The sequence below is a fragment of the Fukomys damarensis genome, unplaced genomic scaffold (assembly GCF_012274545.1).
Source record: "Fukomys damarensis isolate Sample0158 unplaced genomic scaffold, DMR_v1.0_HiC HiC_scaffold_38, whole genome shotgun sequence".
Taxonomy (NCBI): Eukaryota; Metazoa; Chordata; class Mammalia; order Rodentia; family Bathyergidae; genus Fukomys; species Fukomys damarensis.
The window spans coordinates 79,573,968-79,596,380 of record NW_022900950.1 but is presented as its reverse complement, the minus strand read 5'-3'; the positions used below and the strand labels follow the sequence as shown (position 1 = coordinate 79,596,380).

The 22,413-nt window shown below is 38.0% G+C and overlaps 1 protein-coding gene across 1 annotated transcript in view; it reads right to left on the bottom strand.

Moving 5' to 3' along the window:
• Positions 1-2,171: 2,171 nt before the first annotated feature.
• Positions 2,172-22,413, bottom strand: part of Rapgef2 (Rap guanine nucleotide exchange factor 2) — a 61,962-nt gene continuing 41,720 nt past the window's right edge. The window contains exons 5-8 of the mRNA XM_033759971.1: positions 12,752-12,827; positions 5,882-6,049; positions 3,452-3,469; positions 2,172-2,896 (exon numbers count right to left, since the gene is read on the bottom strand). Of these exons, the coding sequence (XP_033615862.1) occupies positions 2,873-2,896; positions 3,452-3,469; positions 5,882-6,049; positions 12,752-12,827 (286 nt within the window). The 3' untranslated portion in view covers positions 2,172-2,872. The remainder of the gene's footprint in view (positions 2,897-3,451; positions 3,470-5,881; positions 6,050-12,751; positions 12,828-22,413) is intronic.

Sequence of the window (22,413 nt, the reverse complement as noted above, 5' to 3'; positions counted from 1 at the left end):
TACGAAAAGACAAATGTTTTTGGTTCATTTAAACAATCAAATGCTTAATTAATCTTTATTTTAAAAGGGTGGAAATATTACAATAACTAAGGTATTTCCCCTATGTATAATTTCTTATATGTATGAAAGCAGATTTCTAAATATCATATGAATAGATTACAATCAAGGTGTGATATGAACTGAAGACAAATCTCATGTCCTCAATATTCTAATTTATTACATATACAGAGACTACAAATCATTAATTACACAAAAAAATATTACTCAAAACACATCAGTAGCAAATACTGAATTAAGGAAATTTCAAAATCATTAAATACTATGTCATAATCACAGAAATGAAATGCTATAGGATTTCAATTATTTCAATAAACAGCTTTGAACCTAATCAAAACCTACTAAGAAATCCTTAAGTGTAGAAAATAACAAATCTCAAAAAATAAATATGTTTGAGGAAACAGATGTTTACCCTGATTTCATCCTTACACAATATACACAAGTATGAAACCACATAAATATTTATAATTTTTAACATATCAGTTAAAAATAAGTTTAAATTTTAAAACATGGGAAAGCTTAAAAACTATACTTCAGAGTTACATATTTCTTCAGCATGGTTTCATCTACATAGCCATTAAAACAAAAAGGATCATAAATATCTTTATAAAAAAGGGACTGATTTTCCAAAGCCTCATACATGAATCATTCTTATTAAAGTGATGTCACATTGTATACAGTGCATTGTATCCTCTCTATTTGATTTACATTATATTAATTTTATGCAATATTTTCTATTACTTTTGTATACCCCCCAACCAAGAATTTTAAACCTATGGAAAAATTCAATCCATATTTATTAAACGGGGCTCTGAAGTATATATTCCCATTGTAGAAAAGGACAATTAATAAAATACTGGGTAGGTATCTTTTTACACAACTGATAGGTTTTCATTATTTCAAAAAGATAACGTTGATTGAGATCTTGTGAATATGTTTTATCTTATTCTGTATTCAAATCCTAATACAAATTTGTTTAAAGGTGGGCCATCAGGAAGAGGCAAGTAAGAAGGGGTAAAGAGTCAAGCCAAACTTAAAGCTGAAGAATATTTTAATGTTCCAACTAGCTTAGGAAGACTGGAAACATCTGAAACATCAGACGGAACATGTAACCTCCACAGTTTGGATGGAACAAGTTTTCTCCCATCTTTAGCATAGTGACTCTCTGTACAATGTTTGCTCTTTCCAAACTAGGACACAAAAAGAGCTGTTTTTCATTTAAGTGCAGGAAAGGACAGAGGGCTACAGAGGGGTGCGGGGCTTCCCACAGAGCCCACCAAGGTCCGGTTCCTGGCAGCTCCACCTCTCTCCTGGGTTTTTATTAGTGCTGATTTCTGAGAGGCCTGAAGCAAGAGTGGATAAACAAAGCTCCTCTTCCTACCAACTCAGATGTGGAGACAGGTAAACTCCTGCTGGTCTCCTTAGCTCTGAGCCGTCTTCCCAACCCACTCTGTTACCTGTCTCCCTGACCCACTCACCCGATGACTGAACATTCACACCACGTCCTGGTTTGGAGCCTTCTGCACTACATCGCAACCTCCACTCATCAAAATGTAAGAAAATGTCTTCCCTTCTCACTGCATGTTAAAATGCTTATTCTCTCCCCAAATCTCCCATACTTGCCTTGAAAATCCACTGTACGTGGATTACAAGAGCGTTCACCCTTCTGAGGAAGAGTATAATCAGTTTTAAAATACTGCAACACATCTAATTTTACAAAGAGCACATAAGTTACACATCATAGTGCATATTTTAAATTCAAGTTTTAAATCAAATGCAGACTGACAATTTTTCTTGCCAAAAAAGAATCAATCATGTAGTGATCTTTAAAAATATTAAATGATATATTTTTAAAATATATTCTTCCCAGATACTAGCTCCAAATAGTGATGTAATTACAATTTTATATTAAAAAACATATAATTATCAGAACTAAGAATTAAATAATTTTTTTAAAAATTTACCATATTATTTTAAAATTAGCAAGGCTTTTGAAAAACAATACGGTGATCATGCCACTGGTGGAATGTTAACACATATTTCTAGTATAAAAGACAAAAGAGCTTTTTCATTTTAATTTGAAAAGGTATACAAATAGCTCATGCTTTTAAGGAAGATTACATATCAACCAAACATATATTAATGGCAGATTTTTTTTCTCAATGTGAATGAAATCATTCATGATCTTTTTCTTGTATCACAAAGCACTGGTAGTTACTTAACCAACCACTTTCCAGAGATAAATTAGTTTTTATCCCCCAACTCCAAATTTCCTGACAACCCCAAATCTGATCCAAGAGATTAACCCTGATGAGCACAGATTCGCTATGTACTGGCATGAAAGAAATGACAAGGTAGTACATGCCTCATAATTAAAATGTAGACTCAAGTAAAAAGCGTCAAAATCTGGTGGAAAATAAGACTTCAAACTCTTGTTTTCTATTTTACTAAGCCCCTTTTTCTGACTAAAATCTGTCAGTGAATTCCAAACATGTTCTCTCACATGATGATTCCTGAACTTTACAGTGTTTACCCATAGTATCTTAAACCTACTGAATTTCCCATAAGCTTTCCCACAAAAAGCAGTAAAATTCCATGGTCTGCCATCTTTTTCTGTTTATATGCAGTGTGCAGTGCAAGTTAGTGAAGACCAAATGTCCATTAATTCTTTTCCTTTCTTTTTTTTTTTCTTTTTTTTTGTACCAGGGATCAAACTCAGGACCCTGCACTTGCAAGGCAGGTCTGCTGCCACTGAGCTAAATCCCCAGCCCTGGCCCATTCATTCTTAAAAACAGGTTACACTCATATTCTCTCTTCAAAGAAGGTGAACAAGCCATCTCTAGAACAGTACAAATAAAGCAACCTTATAAAAACTTGAGGCCTTCATAGGTAAATGGGTGCAACTTGAGAGCATTAAGTTACATGAAATAATCAGACATACAAGCTTAAATATTGCACAATTCTCTTATATGAAAACCTTAAAATATGAGTAAAGAACAAAATAAAGATAATAGGAGGTAAGGAAATGTTTTTCAAAGAGGAAGGGAAATGAGACAGGAAACATGAAGGAAGGAAGCAAAATGGGATAAAATAAAGAATTTTAAAAAATAGAAATAGCGCTTTTGCAACTGGGAAGGGGATCAAGAGTTGTGAGGAGCAGCGAGTGGGCAAAAGAGGGTGAAGTTGTGCAGCGCAATAAAAGCTACATGACAGCCTCTGCCACGCTGCATGAAACTGCTCAGGTTCAAAGTTCTAGGAGCTCTTACTGAATGAGGTCAGAATGCAGGAGAACAAGACCGAGCAAAGCACATCATGTATTATAAACTCATTAGCAATGATGCAAATACACAAATAAACAGGTTAGTGTCAAGAGACCACACATAAATTACAATACCTGAGATTTAGTGCATTCCTTTGAGCCACAATGAAATGAGTGCCATGAAAGAGGAAAGGAAAAGATGAACGTTACCAGACATGCTATACTGTATTACATCTGCAGAAATGAAGAAGGCAATGTTAAACTCCGGTTAAGAATGACCATACAGAACTGGCTACATGTACAATGCTCTCTGCGTTCTTTCTCATCATGCACTTGCAATTGCTTTAAATCACCTGCTAAGTACGTTCATGCACTCTTTCAAATGAACTTTCTACCTCAGCCCCATCCTATTAAGAAAAATTCCTTTGAAAAGAAACATTTCTGCTAAGAATAAAAAATACGAATTAAGGCTACTGGTGAGTAATTTTCATTTAATTATATTTACTGTCTGATATCAAAAACACAAAATAAAATTGTGCATTTAGGTAAAATAATAAGGTGTATACAAAATCTGTACCTCCAAAAAAGGATCCAATGCTTTGAATTATGACAATGTTGCCACCAATATTAACTCACTAGGTAAATGAATGCTTAATGTCACTACCAGTATACTCGCATATGATCCATTAATAATCAAGTTGAAGTTTTCATCTTAGCATTGAATTATCCCTAAAAGTCCTGTTGACCAGGTAAAATACTGTCAAAACCCATTAATAAAAAATCTTGTAGCAATACAAGAATATACCATTCATTTTTTAAAACAGCAAGAAAGGGGAAGCACACATGGAAAGCAAATAAAGTAGTCTACAGGGGGAGAAAGTTATAAAACAACCCTCCCAACTTAAGTATAGCAAGTATGAATATGAAATTAAACCAGTCAACTTCAACATTAAATTTTAAGTAATACTACCTCTGACTATCTTGGTTTGGAAACCAATTTGGAAGACTAATTCCAAAGCACAAAGAACATTATTAGTAGTAGACTAAAATATTATAAGCTATGTGCACTATTAATACGTACAATTCTTTTAATAAACATTTCCTTTTTTTTCCATGATGCTACATTAACACTAAAAATATACCTTTATTAATTGATAATGGTAACAAAAAACCTTTCATGGGTTTTTCTTTCTTTAAATACCAAGTTCAAGAGACCAACAAAGCTGTCTTTGTGATAAGCAAAAAGCAGCCCTTAACAAATGACTTCAATGAAATGATTCAGCTATGAAAGTCATGGTCTATTAAAACACTGCATGGTTAGCAAAAGAAGCAGGCAGGTCTGCTGGTGGCCAAAACACGTTTAATGTTTACATACAAAGAGGTCTCTAGGAAAAAGAATATATATGAAGAATGAGCATCAAAAAGTTATAAAAACTGAGTAATTTTAAGTCTACAGATATTTTCCATGCATTCTGCACTTATATTTGCAGAAATAAGGAAAAACTGAAAAGTGTAAAGTAGGTATCAATTACCTACTTTTATTGTGTATTTATTTTTAAATTAAGTTTACACAGTGACCATTCAAATAATGTGTAAGATACTTATCTTGCACTTCATAAAGGAATGAGGAAAATAAGGCTCTCAACTGACTTTATGAAGGTCAAGTATAAAACATTATCTATGTCTTGGTTTCTTCACACATAAAAGAAATTTATCAAATCTTCATTAAATAAAGGACACTAAAGTAGATTACAGCATGAAAGAGGAGCTCCAAATGAGAGCTATCTCAGAAAGCCCTCACACAAAGTCTCAGAAGTCACCCTCAGCGCTGGGTGAGGTGGTTCACACCAGCCATCCTGGCCCTTGCTACCAGGAGGCAGGACAGCAAGTTCAAGCCCAGCTGGGCAACTCAGCAACTCAGTGAGACTCCGTCTCAAAAATAAAAGTTAAAAAAGGGGCCTAAGATTTAGCTCAGTGGCGCAGCCACCTGCCTTGCAAGCACAAGATCCTGAGTCCCATCATCAGTACCCAAAAAATAAAAAATAAAAATAAATAAAATAAAAAGGGCTGAGAATGTAGCTCAGTGTGAAGGTGCTGGGTTCACTCCCCATAGTAGCAGGGGGAAAAAAAATCACTTTAAACTTTTTACTTCGGTTGACTGCATGAAAAAGACACTCAGATAATATTCTCACAATAATATGAAAAATAGTATGTAATTTTTACGCATCTACTTTTTAAATAAAAATGCTATATGATACTGAGGGGGAAGATCACAGGAAGAGGCTAAAATTTTGGAATGAGGTAAGATAACTTAAAGTATATCAATAATAACTGTACATGCTTATCCCAAAGCTGATCTTCAGAGAAAACTTTAGGAAATAAAAGAGCGAAACTGTTTTTGACATATTATTTCAAAGCCTTCTAAAAACTATTCATATCATGTGCTTCCAGCAAAATTTACATTCTGTATATTATAGAAAAGTACTCATCCAAAATGAAAATTTAAATGTCTTTTCACCCAACTTCCAAAAAATAAAATAAAGACATCACATCTGTGTAATTTACCGTATGATAGCCTCTAGGCAAGGGTGGTTTGCCCATAGGGTAAGGATCCACAGTATCAATAATTGTTTGTCTTTCACCTTTCTGGTTGATTTTTCTAAATCTTCTTCGAGACTGTCTATGAGAGGCTTGACGCTGAAAATACTCTTCATTTTCATCCATATAGTCCACCTGAAATACAAGTTCCAAGACACTTTGTTTCTCCAGATATGAAACTCCACAGAAGTAGCAGACACAGAAAGAAACTTACAAGGAGCCCACATTCATTGCCTGAAACAAATTGGCTCTGAGCCGCTTAGTTTCTATGAAGAGGCAGTTTCAGTTCCACTTAGACAACATGGGAACTCTTGAACTTCCTGTGGTTTCAAAGGGAAAGGGTATTTTCAGTAGTCTTTGTACTGATTAGTGAAAGATCTCACAGGATGCACTACCACACGTTATGAAAGCAGCTACTCTGGTGTTCGCAGGGTTCTTAAGTATGCACATGTGTGCACAAGTGTGTGCATGCAGGCACACACATACACATAATATATGTATCCCAAATGACTTGACCAGGACTGTTAACAGGACGCTTCTGGTAGAATAAGGGTTTCTCTTCTTACTTTCCTTGTGTGGCGTTAGTTTTCTTTTCATCGTAGCATTGCTTTAAAAATTCCTCATCTTAAACATTTTAGGAAGTCTGATGAGTGGATTAAACACAACAGAAGTTTTTCAGGTTATTCTGACCCCAAACCTGCACTGAAATGACACTTTTCGTGTAGAGGCAGCCTGGATTCTGCAACTATGCTCACATGGAAAGCCCAGCAGTTTAGAGTAACAGCAAATGCTGAGTACAACAGATATTCTGAAAACCAAAAATCCTTCAGATGAACACAAAAACAGCATCAACAGAGCAAAGAGTCTAGAATGCCTCAGAAACTTGTGATGTCTTTGTGTCTGCCTACTTTTCCCCAATAATGAAGCTTCACTCATCACCATGCTACTTTTTCGTGTAAGATTAAATTTTGTGAAATTTTACCGCAACTTTTTAGTAGCTTTGATGAGGAACTTCTTATCATGGTAGAATTCCTCTCCTGCATCACTGGGGAAACTGCTAATCTTCTCTGAAAATAGATTCAGAGTTGTTCACCAAATACCTTATCAAATATGAATAAAAAGATTTCACTGTCACCTCTATCAGGCCATCACTTACTTTGTGAAAGTGCCCTCCTTCCAAGGAGCTTGCTGGACAAGGGTCAGCCTCAGATAAGGTATGGGCCTGTAGCCCTGCAGCTTGCTTTTGTCACTTTTTTTTTCTCATTGATTCTATTGCTACATTTTAGGTATACAGTATAGTTACATTATTATTGGGATCTTGTACCTTTACAGGACAGGTCTTGGTTCTCATTTTTTCCCCTTGTCCCTGCCCTCCCTTCATCCCCTCCTCGCCTCCCCATTTACACTTTATTTCCATTTTCTCATATTTTTTTATTACCTTTCTCCTACCCTTCACACTTTCCCTACACCTTTAGCCCTTTTCTTCCTATTTAACACTGTCAATTATCTCATTAGAATCTTATGTACACTTATAGTTTCTCACAACAGAGAAACTATTCGGTATTTATACATGTGTGACTTATTTATTTCACTGAGGAGTATATCCTTAATATGTATCCATTTTCCTTTGAATGAGTCTAATTTCTCATTCTTTATGGCTGAGTAGTATTCCACTTTATAGGAAAAAACCATCTTCTTTATCCAGTCTCCAATTGATGGGCAAATGGGCTGTTTCCAACTTTTAGCTATTACAAACTGTGCCGCTATAAACGTAGGCTATAGATACCCAACATAGCAATGGGTGGGTCAAATGAAAGATCTAGTCCCAGTTCTTTGAGGTATCTCCTTGTTGATTTCCATAGTGGTTGCACCAGTCTGCACTCCCACTAACAATGGACAAGGGTTCCTTTCTCCCCACAACCCCGCCAACATTTGTTATTGGTTGATTTCTTGATAGCAGCAATTCTTTGGGGCGTGAGATAGAATTTCAGTGTTTTTTTCATCTGCATCTCTCGAATGACCAGTGATGCTGAACATTTTTTCATATATTTATTTGCTGCTTTTACTTCTTTGAGAAATGTCTGTTCATTTCAAATGCCCATTTTTAAATCAGGTCTTTATATTTGTGGGGGTGCTGATTGTTTTGAGTTCATTATATATTCTAGATAAGAATCCTTTGTCTGAGGAATAGCTGGTAAAAATTTTTTCCCACATTGTAGGTTGTCTCTTAGTTGTTGATGGTTTCCTTTGCAGTGCAGAAGCTTTTCAATAAGATGAGAGAGATCCCAGTTATTGATTCTTTCTGCTAGTTTCCACGCTACTGAGGATTTGTTCATAAAGTCTTTTCCTATGCCAATGTCTTCCAGAGTTCTGCCTAACTTATTTTCCAGCAAGTTTAGTGTTTCTGTTTTAATATCTAGATCTCTAATGCACTTGGATTTTAGTTTAGTGCATGGTGAAAGAAAAGGGTCTAAGTTTTAATCTTTGGCAGGCTGAAATCCAGCTTTTCCAACACCACTTATTAAAGAGGCTATCTTTCCTCCAGTGAGGACGGTCAGCTCCTTTGTCAAAGATGAGGTAACTGAGTACATCTGGAGTTGTTTTTGTATCTTCCAGTCTGTTCCACTGATCCTCGGGTTGTTTCTTTACCAGTACCATGCTGTTTTTCTCACAGTGGCTTTGTAGTAGAGTTTCAAATTGGGAATTGTTACACCCGCTGCCATGTCTCTGTTGCCTACGATGGCTTTTGCTATTCCAGGTCTCCTATGGTTCCAAATGAATTTTTGGATTCTTTTTTCTAGTTCTGTAAAATATAGTGTTGGAATTTCAATTGGCATTGCATTGAATCTGTATAGCAGTTTTGGTAGTATGAACATTTTTACTATGTTGATTCTTCTTACCCAGAAGCAGGGGATATCTTTCCATTTTCTTATATCCTCTTTGATCTCTTTTTTCAGAGTGCTGTAGTTTTCAGTGTAGAGGTATTCTGCTTCTTTTGTTAGATTGATTCCTAGATACTTCACTGTTTTGGATGCTATTGTGAAAGGAATTGTTTCCCTAATTCTCTCTCAGTGAGTCTATTATTTGTGTACAAGAAGGCTATTGATTTTTAAGTGTTGACCTTGTATCCAACTACTCTGCTAGAAGTGTCAATTAAGTCTAGAAGTCTTTTGGTGGAGTTTTTTGGGTCTTCAATGTAGAGTATAATCAGCAAATAATGACAGTTTAACTTCTTCCTTTCCTATTTTTATTGCTTTAATTTCTTTCTCTTGTCTAATTGCTATGGCTAATGTTTCCAGAACTATATCGAAGAGGAGTGGTGATAGTGGGCATCCTTGTCTTGTTCCTGATTTCAATGTGAAGGTTTTCAGTTTTTGGCCATTTAATATGATGTTCACTGTTGGTTTTTCATAGATACCCTTTATGAAGTTGAGATATAGATCAGCTATTCCAATTTTTTGCACAGTTTTTATCACGAATGGTTGTTGAATTTTGTCAAATGTTTTTTCTGCATCTATCGAGAGGATCATATGGTTTTTGTCCTTGACTCTTGTAAATATAGTGTATTACATTTATTGACTTATATATGTTGAACCATCCTTGCATCCCTGGAATAAATCTGACTTGGTCGGGGTGTATGATCTTCTTGATGATCCTCTGTATTCTGTTTGCTAGTATCTTATTCAGGATTTTTGCATCTATATTCATTAAGGAGATTGGCCTGTAGTTTTCTTTTTTAGTTGGGTCCTTCTCTAGTTTGGGAATCAAAGTGATAACTTGCTTCCAGGAATGAATTTGGAAGTATTGCTTCCCTTTCAATTTCACTGAAAAGTTTAAAGAGTAGTGGCAGTAGTTCTTCTCTAAATGTCTTGTAAAATTCAGCAGTGAATCCATCAGGGCCTGGGCTTTTCTTTGTTGGTAAACTTTTGATTACATTTTCAATTTCACTGATTGTAATTCAGGTGTTTAAAATGCTTTGAACTACTTTGTTCAACTTTGGTAATTCCTAAGTATCTAGAAATCTGTCCATTTCTTCTGTGTTTTCCATTTTATTAGTGTACAGGTTCTCAAAGTGGGTATTGACGATCCTCTGGATTTCTGCTGGATCTGTTGTGACTTCGCCTTTTTCATTCTTGATTGCATGGATCTGAGCCTTTTCTTTGCTTTTTCTGATAAGGTTAGCTAAGGGCTTATTGATTTGATTTATTCCTTCAAAAAGCAACTCTTTGATTCATTTATTTTTTTGTATCATTTTCTTAAGTTTCCATTGCATTGATTTCTGCTCTAATCTTTATAATTTCCTCTCTTGTATGAGCTTTGGGTCTTTCTTGCTCTTGTTTTTCTAGGAGTCTAAGATTCATCAATCATTAGGTTGTTTATTTGAGCTTGCTCTATTTTCCTAGTGTGGGCATTCAGTGTTTTGAATTTTCCACATAGAATTGCTTTCACTGTGTCCCAAAGATTCCTGTATGTTGTACTGGCATTATCATTTATTTGTAAAAACTGTCTGATTTCTTCTTTAATTTCCTCTGTGACCCATTGATTGCTGAGGAGAGTGTTGTTCAATTTCTATGTGTTTGTGAAGTTCCTATGGCTTCTTATGCTATTGATCTCCAGCTTGACTGCACTATGATCTGATAATATACAGGGATAATTCCGATTCTTTTGCGTTTACTCAAACCTGTTCTGTAAACTAGTATATGGTCTATCTGGGAGAATGATCCATGTGCAGCCCAAAAGAAAGTATAATATGATTTTGTGGGGTGGAACACTCTATAGACATCCATTAAGTCTATGTGTTCAAAAGCTTAGTTCAGTTCTAGTATTTTGTTGTTAATTTTTTGCCTAGAAGATCTGTGTATTTGTGATAGTGGGGTATTTAGATCCCCCACTACAATTGTATTAGTGCTTATTTGTTTTTTCATGTTACTTAATATTTGTTTTATATAGTTGGGGGCATTAATATTTGGTGCATATATGTTTATGATTGTCATCTCTTCCTCTTGAATTGTTTCCTTTACAAGGATGTAGTGAACTTCTTTGTCTCTCTTAATCAGTTTTGGTTTGAAATTTACTTTGTCTGCGAGTAAGATTGCTACCCACGCTTCTTTCTGGGTCCTGTCACATGGAGAATTGTTTTCCATCCTTTCACTTTCAGTCTCTGGACTTCTTGTTGCACTAGGTGTGTTTCTTGTATACAACATATTGTTGGAGTTTGCTTCTTAATCCATTCTGCCAGTCTATTTCTCTTGATTGATGAGTTGAGGCTATTGACATTGATGGTTGTAACTGGTATGTACTGACTTATTGTCACATTATTGTCCTTTGGTTGACTCTTTGTACTTTTTCCCCCTCTCCTTTTAATTTCTTGCCTTGCCTATTTGATTTGCTCTGTTGGGCCTCATGGCTCTCATGGGTCTTTGTGACCTTCACTGTCTTTTTCTAGGATCTTGTTTAGAATTCCTTGTAGGGCTGGTTTGGTATTCATGAAGTTTCTCAGGTGTTCTTTGTTGTGGAAGTGTCTTATTTCCCCATCCATTTTGAAAGAGAGCTTTGCAGGATACATCAGTCTAGGTTGGAGGTTCTTTTCTTTTAGGACTCCAGGCTCTCCTTGACATGAGGGTTTGTGTTGAAAAGTCTGCTGTGATTCTGATGGCCTTTCCTTTGTATGTGATTTTTTTCTTTTCTCTTACTGCTTGTAGTATTTTGTTCTTCCGTTGGATTTCTGGGATCTTGATTATTATATATCTAGGTATAGATTTTTTTTTTTTATCGTGGGTAGTTGGAGTCCTATATGCTTCTTATTTGTATGTCAAATTCTTCCCCTCTGTTTGGGAAGTTTTCTGTCATTAATTCTGTGAACAGCTTTTTAAAGTCATTTGCATTTTCTCCTGCTACTTCATGGATTCCTGTCAGTCTATGTTATTCTTCTTTGCATCACCTAGGAGTTGTTGGATCGATCTCTCATGCTCCCTTACTGTTTTTAAGAGACCTCTCTTTTCACGGTCACTGACTGCAATCCTATCTTCTATATCTGAGAGCCTCTCTTCGCATTCTTTTATTGTGTTGCCAACACTTTCAATAGAGTTTTTAATCTCCTGGATATCTGTTTGAATCTGTTTTATGGATTCCATTTCTTTCCTATGTTGGGCATTCACTGTTTTCATCTCTTTCTTATGCTGAGCGTTCATGGCTTCTATCATGGTCCTGAGCTCATCTATATGTTGTCACTGACTTGTTAAAAACAAGGTATCCTATCTTAAAACCATGTCTGTACAGCAAGGAAGACACATGATGGATATTTGCTCTAAAAATCATATCTATTTTGTTATTACATATAATATATCTCAATATATTTTAAAATCTCAATTGAAATATAAAGATGACAAAAGCATGCTAATCAGCTAAGTCCTGCCAAGCTTTCTTTCAATTACATAAAGTGAAGTGATACCTTGTATTATCGCTTGAATATGTATCATTGTGGTGCATCTAAACTAAGTCATTCTTTCCAAAACACACTAAGATCTAAAACTCTACAAGTCAAAGATTTCCCCAAAGTTCAATTAAATGGCAGTACCATGATTGACTACAAAGTTCAAGAACACCACACTGGGGTAACTCGCCCTTTTCAACCCTCTAATATTTAAATTTACCTGAATCCTACACATGCCTGCATTATGGTTACGAACCCAAACTCATAATGTGAGGTTATGAAAAAGAAGATCTAATGTGCATATATCTCATCTTATGAAAATAAAAGTGGGCTGCTATCAGTAGTTTGTGAAAACACCATTATTTCATAAAAACTTGGCAGGGGCCTTTACAGAAATATCTTACCACAATCATCTCGGAAGGCTCTAGGACAATGCACTCGCAGCCTCGCCTAAAGCTTCCTGCAGAACGCTTGCCGAAACTAGAAAAGGGGAAAAAGTCAGGTGAGGACAACCTCAGAGATTCAAGAAATATTAACTTGTGTCAGCCATTCAGATAAAAAGATTTCAAAATTACAAAAAGTGCACATTGGAGAAAAAGAAAGAGTAACCTTTAGTTATTCCTAACACAAAATGACAAGGAAACATTCAAATTCTTAAGTTTCAGTCATGACTTCTCTGGAAAATTCCAACACAATGTTTTCAAATTAATAACGCAGTAAAGGAGAATAAGCAAGAATGTGCTTTGTGTTTGTTTATTTTCCAACCTTCTGCGTTCAGCTTTAGAATACTCCAGTAAGGGTGGGAAATACCTCGAAGGCAAACTATAAAAACATCCAAAGTGTAAAACAGAAGTAATTCTCCTATGTAACTCACTTTTGCTCAGGTTAAGTATTTCTTTCTCCTAAAAAGTGTACTCATCTTTTTAAAGTCTCAAATCAACTTGTAGACTTTTTAGGGGGAAGAAGCGGGAAGAGGGTTTTTCCTGAACCATACATAAGCTGGCCTGAGGCAGGAGCACGGCCAAGTCAGACCCTCCTGTCCACAGTCCAGGCTGAGCCAGGATGGAGCTGGCGCTGCTCCCTGCCCCAGCACACAGGGAACCTGGCAGAACCCGGAGCCCAGGCACTAATGAGCAGGCCATGCCCTCACTTATTCACCACTCCCAAAATTCTCCTTTGGCCCCTGGAATAAGTATGATATTATCAGTCTAGTTTTTTTTTTTAATTCTTCCACAAAATTATTTTACTGAGCCATTTTTTCCCAATTAGGCATTCTGAGCAATTTCTTTGGGAATTCCTATTCTTTTTATAACCCTGTTGATATGGTGGTTCACAATGTTTCATGTGTCATGAATGAAATTATCACACAAAAAAATCACGTGAGAGGAATAAAACAGGAAAATCAACATTCTCATTCTACCATTTGTGTTCTTGGCAAAGAACTCTAACCACTTTATATACTAAATTTTATTCATTTATAAGTTTACCAGTTGCACTTAGTCATCAACTATGTCTTTTCCTGCTCAAAAAGTATTTCTATGAAAATCAAAACCAGAAACATGAACATTTGAAAAATCCTTTTAAAATGTTCATATATTCAGCTGGCATGGTGGCACACCCCTAAAATCCCAGCACTCTGGGAGGCTGAGGCAGTAGGATCATAACTTCCAGCACCACTTGGCTACATAGTTAGATCCTGCCTCAAAAAAGGATGGCAGATAGAAGTCAGTGTGAAGGCCCTGGTTCAATCCCCAGTGCCACTGAAAAAAAAACATATATTCATTCATATACATATTTAGACAAAACTAGAATACATTTCTAAAATAGAAAAATTCTGCCACAAAAAATATTATAAATTTATCTAGTGAGTCACATTGCTCCTTGTGAAATTAAAATGACTTGAACTTTAAAATACCCTATTTTGGGCCAGAGATTTAGCTCAATGGTTCTGCCTCCTACCTCCCAAGCGCAAGTCCTGAGTTCGATTCTCAGTACCAAACAAACATACAAACAAATAAAATGTCCTATTTTAATACAATTAAAATTCCTTAACTCTTCAATATACCTAAAAATTTGCTTCTAGTTTGTAAGTTACAATTTAATATTTTACAATGAATATTATATTGAATGATATACTACAAACCTATGTATATAGCAGCAAATTCATTAATAGCTAAATCATGGAAATAGCCATTAGGTTCCATCAACAGATGAATGGATAAGAAAAATGTGGTATTTATACCCAGTGGAGCACTACTCTGCCACAAACAAAGATCAACATAAGTCATTTGTAGGAAATGGATGCACCTCAAGACCATAATGTTAACTGAAATAAATCAGACTCACAGCTTAAATATCACAGTCTCCCTTATATAAACAACTCAAATTATAAATGAAGTGCAAAATAAAAGAGATAATAGGAAGAAGGGAGAAAGTTCTTTCTCTAACAGGAAAGGGATCAAGAGAGTAAAGGAAGGGGTCAGCAAAGCTCACAGTACTGGATAAAACAGAAAGACACTGAGGCCTACAGACCACACACACCCAAGGCCAGTCCTGAGTGTGAGCCACGAGCCTGGGGTCACTGTGGATACAGTAAAAGACCATCTACACAGGCTTCATGCTGCTGGCACCCACCCACCTATTGTTATATGACTACTTAAATAAGGGCTGGATGTTTAAGGGTTCTCACTACACAGGATGAAAACCCAGAACACATGCATGGGCTGCGCTCCTGCAGAGAGGGTGGTGGGCAAGTGTGCGGGCTTGGTTTCAATGCCCAGAATAAAGTAATGAATACATAAATGTAAAAATGTATGATTGTGAGACTTTTAAATTTTGCCCCATTAAACCACAGATTAGACAATTTTATAAATACAACAATTAAATGTTTATATGTTTTATTTTTTTAAATTGTTCAATTATTAAGTTTATTTGGTACATTTTAGATACACATAAGAATCACATTCATCATAAGGAATTTGTACCTGTAATGATATATCTTGATTCCTTTTTTTTTTCCCTTTCCCCTCCCCTCCCCTCCCTTCAATCCCTCTTCCCCTCCTTATTTACAAAGCCTTGTTTCCATTTTATCCTTCTTTTTTCATTTTTCTTTCCTTCCTTTTTCACTCCCCTTCTGTAGTTTCCCTTCTTTTTGAACAAACTTTTTTTCTTTCACACTATTACACATTTTAGTCCCTATTTACATTTTCAGTTTCTTACATCACAGACAATGCAATATTTACACACATGTGTCCAACTTATTTCACTTAAAAATAAAACTTCAAAGTGCATCCATTTAGCTATAAATGCCTCATTTATCCTTCTTTATGACTGAGTAGTACTCCACTGTATAGAAGACCCAAAAAACTCTACCAGAAGACTTACAGATTTAATCACCAAATTCAGTAGTGCAGCTGAATATAAAATCAACACTCAAAAAAATCAATAACCTTCTTCTCTATGAATAACAAATTCATTGAGAGAAAAATTAGGGAAACAACACCTTTCACAGTAACATGGAAAAAAATGAAATACCTAAGAAACACTTTAACAAAGGAGGTAAAAGATCTCTACATTGAAAACTGCAGTACTGTGGGAAAAAGGCATCAAAGAGGATATGAGAAATGGAAAAATATTCCTTACTCGAATAGGAAGAACCAATACAGTGAAAATGGCCATACTTCCAAAATTACAAATGTAATGCAATTTCAATCAAAATCCCAGCAGCATAGCTCACAGAATTAAAACAATTCTAAAATGCATTTGGAACCAGAAGAAACCTAGAATAGCAAAATAGAAAAACAATTCTGGACAACAAAGGCAAGGCAGGGGGCATCATAATCACTGACTTAAAATTATACTACAGAGCTACTGTGATAAAAACAGCATGGTACTGGCAAAAAAACAGACTTGAGGATCCACTGAACAGATTAGTAGATACAGAAAGAACCTCAAACACACTCAGCCTTCATCTTTAACAAAGGGGCCAAACACCTTACTTATTTAATAAGTAGTGCTAGAAAACCTGGCTTTCCACATGCAAAGATTAAAACTAGACCCATGTGTCTCACCATGCACTAAACAAAATCAAAATGGATCAAAGACATAAATATTAAAACAGAAACACTAAATCTGCTGGAAGAGAAAATAGGGAGTAGGGGTAAGCAAAGCCTTCAAGAACAAAATTCGGACTGCACAGGAAATAATACAAAGAATCAACAACTGGGATCTCACCCTACTAAAAAGCTTTTGCACTGCAAAAGAATTCACCAACAGAGTGAACAGACAACCCACTGAGTGAGGACAAATTCTAGCCAACAGTCCCTCAGACAAAGGATTAATATCTAGAACATACAAAGAATTGAAAAACATCAGCCCTCCCCCATTTAAAGACCCAATCCAAAAGTGAGCATCTTAAATGAACAGGTAATTTTCAGACAACAAAGTAGAAATAAACAAATGAAACAATGTTCAACATCACTGGTCATTCAAGAAATGCAAATGAAAACAACACTGAGATTCTACCTCACGCCAGAAAGAATGGCTGCTATAAAGAAACCAACCAATAATAAATGCTGGTGGGGTTGTGGGGAAAGAGGAACCCTGCTCCACTGCTGGTGGGAGTGCAGACTGGTGCAGCCACTGTGGAAATCACCATGGAGATTCCTCAAAAGGCAAAACTAGAGGTTCCATATGAACCAGCTACTCCCATTCTTGGTATCTTCCCCCACCAAAATTAAAAGCATCCTGTCACAGCAATATATGCACACCCATGCTTATAGAAGCACGGTGTATAATAGCTAAATCTTGGAAAAAGCCCAAATGCCCTTCAACAAATGAATGGATAAAGAAGATGTGGTTTTTTAAAAAGTGGTTATTTTTTTATATGTAATGTAAAAAAACCCATAAATGTTTGTGAATGCAAATGCAATTTTATAACAAATACTTGAAGAAAAATGAAAACAACCTACAAAAGAGATGCTTAAAAATCTTGGCAACAGAGGGTGGTAAAGTGCTCATAAAGTAACTACATATGGTAGTTATTTTATGCCCTATTATTATACCAACTCCTACTTTAGAATTTAGGTTGTAAATCCTCTTACCAATCACATTTACTTTAGTTCAAAAGAATTTTACAGCTAGAAAGTTGTGCTTCAAGTTGTGTTGGCACTATTATTTTGGGGATGAAAAGTTTGCATCCCTAAGATGTGCTACTACAAATGTATCCCATGGGAGTCTTCTGAACAGTGAGCTTTAGCAAAGTCAGGTGCTCTTTGGGGCCATCGATGACTCAAGGTCCCGGACCAATGCCAAGATGGGGAAGGGGGAACTGCAGACTCTCCGCTGGACTGATTTCTCAGACACACTGAATGGGAAAAGGCAAATACTAGCAAGACAAAAACACAGGAATCCAGAAAACGGGAGAGGCCTGAAGGAGCCAAAGCATCACAAGTAGGCCTCAGCAAGACACCACTGAGCCCTGCAGAGCTGACTACTGATTACTCAGCAGACGCTGTGAGCTGTGAGGTGAAACAATACATACAAAAAAGTAACTAAATGTAATTACAGACTTTCAAAAAACTTTTGAGAGCCTTTGAAGATATTAGCACCTTAAGTAAGCCACTTATACAGTAGAAAAGATGATAAATACAACCCGTAATATTGTGGACACACACTAGGAAGGAATCAAAACTGAAAGTCCCTAACACACAAAACTGACAAGCCACAGAACAGGAGAAAACATTTGAAAATCACCTAATAAAGACTGCATGTCTAGACTCGATAAGGGATTCCCAAAGTAGCACAGAGGCTGGGGCGCAGCTCGGGGTGAAAGGCTGGCCTGGCATGTGGAATCCCTGAGTTCCAACTCCAGCAATGCCAAAAAAAAAAAGCCTGGAGTGACATCTCTCCAAGGAAGATGCATCAATGGCCAAGAAGCACATGGAAACTTATCCTTCATCCTTAGGATAAGGCAAATCAAAACCACAACAGCATCCGTCTCACACCTGAAACAAAGTATGAATGAAGGCTTAGGGCGACTGCAATTTTCAGAAAGGGAAGGAACGGGGAAGAAGCAAAGAGGATGTGGAGCACTTTGAACTTGCACACTGCTGGTCAGCAGCAAAAGGTGCAGCCACCCTGGAAGAGTTTCACACTTCCTTGAAAGTTAAACACACAAGTAGGACCTATGATTCCTCTCCTAGGTAAATATTCAAAAGAACTGAAAACAGGGACTCAAACAAAACATCTGTAAGCAAATGTTCTCTGCCACATTCCTCATGACAGCCACGGCATGCAGAAACAGCCATACCTGCAGCGAGCCACCCTTGGCCCTCAGAGGACAGAATCACACACACTCCACAGGGCCTGGCGCATGTAAAGACACTGCTCACAGCACAAGCCAGTCACAGACATACAGACCCCTGAGATTCCACTTATGGGAAATACTCAGAACAGGCAAATTCAGAGAAAAGAACGTGCAGGAGTGGCCATCCGGCTCTTGTGGTCAGAGGAAGCCTCACGATCAAATTTGTTTGGAGCTTAGGAAAGTTCTAGACACAGGTAGTGGCCGTGGGTGCCCAAGAGGGTGACAGTCACTGATGCCATGAACCACAAGTTCACACACAAGCACCCGTTCCAACAGATTTAGAAGTGACATTGTCTGTGTCCGCAGTAAAAACAAACCTTACCAGAGAAAATGCAGAGGAAATGATTGCTTTGGGTTTCTTGGCAAAGGTTTAAATCATGAGTAAGAAAAAGCAGTAACTCTATTTTGAAAAAACAACAACCTTTAAGGACACGGGAAGAGTTAAGTGTGATGTATAGCTTAAGTGAACTCCACCACTGACTAACCCTGAAAGTATCTCTTTGCTGTGGCTGTTTAGCACTGAAGTAGAAGCTGCTGGAGAAAGAAGCAGGAAGACATGGTGAGAAAGCAAACAAATATGACAAATATTTTGTTGTTGCTATTGCTACTGTTTTGAGACAAGTTCTCCATTACATAGGTCAGGCTATCCCGGGACTCAAGAGCCTCCTGCTTCAGCCTCCTGAGTGCTAGAATTATAATGTTTGCCACCACTCCCTGCTCATATGACAAATAACTTTAATGAGTGTTCCGAAAAGTCAATTATGCCTACATTTTTCTTCCACTCAGCACTAACCTCATCTTCTCTCTATCCATTACCATTAATAAACCACTATACACACAATTTCTTGCATGTTATTCTGCCACCTGTTCCTCTTGCTCATTTCCACTGGACACCTATATAATACTCAGACACATTCTATATAATACTCCACCACCCACAGAAATTCCGTAATCAGTACAGTTTACAAAGAACTCAGGAAACACACAGTCCCCGTTCTGCAGCAGTCTGCACTCAGCTGCCTGTGACAAGTGGAGACAGGAGCTTCCTGAGAGCCGCTCCAAGGGGCTGGCTGGGCTCTCCAAGACACACAGCACTTGCAATTCAGAAGGGAACCCAAGCCTGGCACAGTGTGGGGCATGGAGAGCCGGCGTGCAGGGACAGCGGAGTCAGACCTGGTGCCATGGCAAGGCTGCTGCTGCTCTGAAACAGCATGCACCGAACTGAGCGAGATGTCCAGATGTTCACACTCAATTTTTAAGATGCAGCTTACTCTTTAATTTTGTGTTAAATGTTCTAAAAGCCCATCTCAGTGTTCTAGCAGTCTGTGTGTGCACCCAAGAGAAACTCAAGTATTAATACACAGAACTGCTGCCTCTCGAGATTGGGAAAGGGGGAGGGCCATTACTGGTGAGACTGAGCCAGGACACCCAAATGCTCCTTGGGCCTTTTAGTGTAGATTCTGGCCTTTAACAAGAGGTCAGACATGACGGGAGGTTCACATTTGTCAATCTACTGGCTCTGTGACATCACAAAGAAATTAGGCAAACAAGTCACGGCCACTTGCAACACAGCACCCGATTACCCCAGATTCTTATATTCCTCCCTTAGTACAGTTAACTAAGGAGTCTCCACAAAAACAATGTGTCCCAGATTTTCATTCCCATTAAAAATTTTAGCTGCTTTCACACACAAAAAAAAATTAAGTTTAGAATTGTAAAATAATTCCTAAAATCAAGATAAACTACAATACTTTAAAAACTGAAGTAGGACCGGGGATGTAGCTCAGTAATGCCACACCTGCCTCGTAAGCGCAAGGCCTGAGTTCGATCCCCTGTATTGGGAAAATAAAAAATTGAAGTAAATTAAGGTAACATTTCTCCAGGTGCAAAGAGCACCAAAAATATGCAAACTAAAAATGACTGATCAATCTTTTACTATAAAACAAAGAAAAAATGTAATGACCTGCTAGACTTTCCTTCAAGTTCAAGATTCACTCCAGAAGTACAATGTTGCATAATCCAGTCCTCTCTGTCCCTGGTCACACCAGGAGGGTCCATGGCAGGCACTGGGCAGGAAGGAGCTTCCTGCAGGGCCCCTAACCCTGCCGTGGCGTGGGCCTCAGAACTGTCCCTGGGATGCCACTTCTCCATGTTGGAATGTGAACTTTCACAGCCAGCTATGTCTGGCACGACCTCACACAGTGTAAACTACAATTATTCCGGCCAGCAGCTCTCATTCATAAAACCACTAAAGAGTCACACTCCAGGACCCGGGTTGCCTACCTTCATTTCTGGCAAATGACAGTCATTAAATTACATTTCCTTATTAAACATCTAAGTAACTGGACTGATGCTCCCATAACAAATTAGTTTTTTTACTCAGGGCTTAAAAGAAAACTGCTCACATATCATTGTCTTTAGTGAGGACAGCAATATTGAGGAAAAACCAAACTAAAACTAACAAGCTGCTGATGATACCACCAATGTCACTCTTAAGATCAACAGAATTTGCATGAATACATTTTAATGCAAGTATAAAAGCAAAACGGGTTGGAAAGTTTGCAATTAAAAATTATTTTTTAATACTTTGGCTTCACTTAGCTAGTTTAACAAAAACAACTGAAAATGAACAGCTACTGACTCCAAGTACACACAGCAATGACAGGTACGTATGTGTCCTGTTTACCACCCCAAGTCTCTCGCCCCAGGCCAGCCTGCAGGGGGAGCAGACCCTCCGGGGTCTGGACCCACCTGCTCCTCCTCCCCACCGCCTCTGTCCCCTCCTGCCCATGGCACACAGGCCCTGGGACGCTGCTGCATTCCAGCCGCAGGACCTCAGCCCGCCCACCGGCACACACACTGTATTGGCAAGTCACGCCAGGGGATCTGCGCTGTGCCTCCAAGAGGCCTGCATGTCAACGGGGCGGCATGGTCACTGCCTCCACAGCACGCTGACCAGCTGCCCTCTGCCAGAAAGGAGCTGGCCAGGTCCATCCCCAGCCGCAGCACAAGCACAGGGAGGTGGAGGGGGGCCGCAGCTCCTGTTCTTCCCCCCCGGAGAGGCGGGTCACCACTGCCCAGTGCGAGGCCGGCTGCCAGTGAGCGGACCCGGGGCGCTCAGTTCTCCCACTTTGCCTCCAAAACACATGGGAAAGGTACAATGACCACATTACTAAAGAACCAAACAATTCTACACAACTTACTAAGAAAGAAATGGAGGAATGCTGGGGATTTAGCTCAGCGGTTCGGTGGCCTGCCTTGCAAGCTCAAGTTCAATCCCCGGTATCAAAAAAAAAAGAAATGGAGGATCAATTAACAAATCATTCAGACTGGTGCTACACCAGTAGGAACCCAAATTCACTCAGAAATGGGCAAACAAACATTACTCGCTGAAAACAAACAGGGTGGCATCAACACCTAGCCGCTAGCCTCCAGCAACCCTGGCAGAGCTGGGAAGATGAGTTACAGTGTGCGCCATGGCTCTAAGATAGGACTGAAACAAGTCAGGTCCCTTGACTTAAGATGTATTCCTAATTTCTGGATGTTAAAAAAATACCTCTCCAAGAAAAGGAAAAGCAAAAATTCACATAAACATATAATTTCTAAACAAAGACAGCAAGAAGTGAAGCACCAGCTGGATTCATCTGAATGAATCGGGGCCTCCCTGGTGCATCACACTTGTGCTGTGGTGCGACCCCC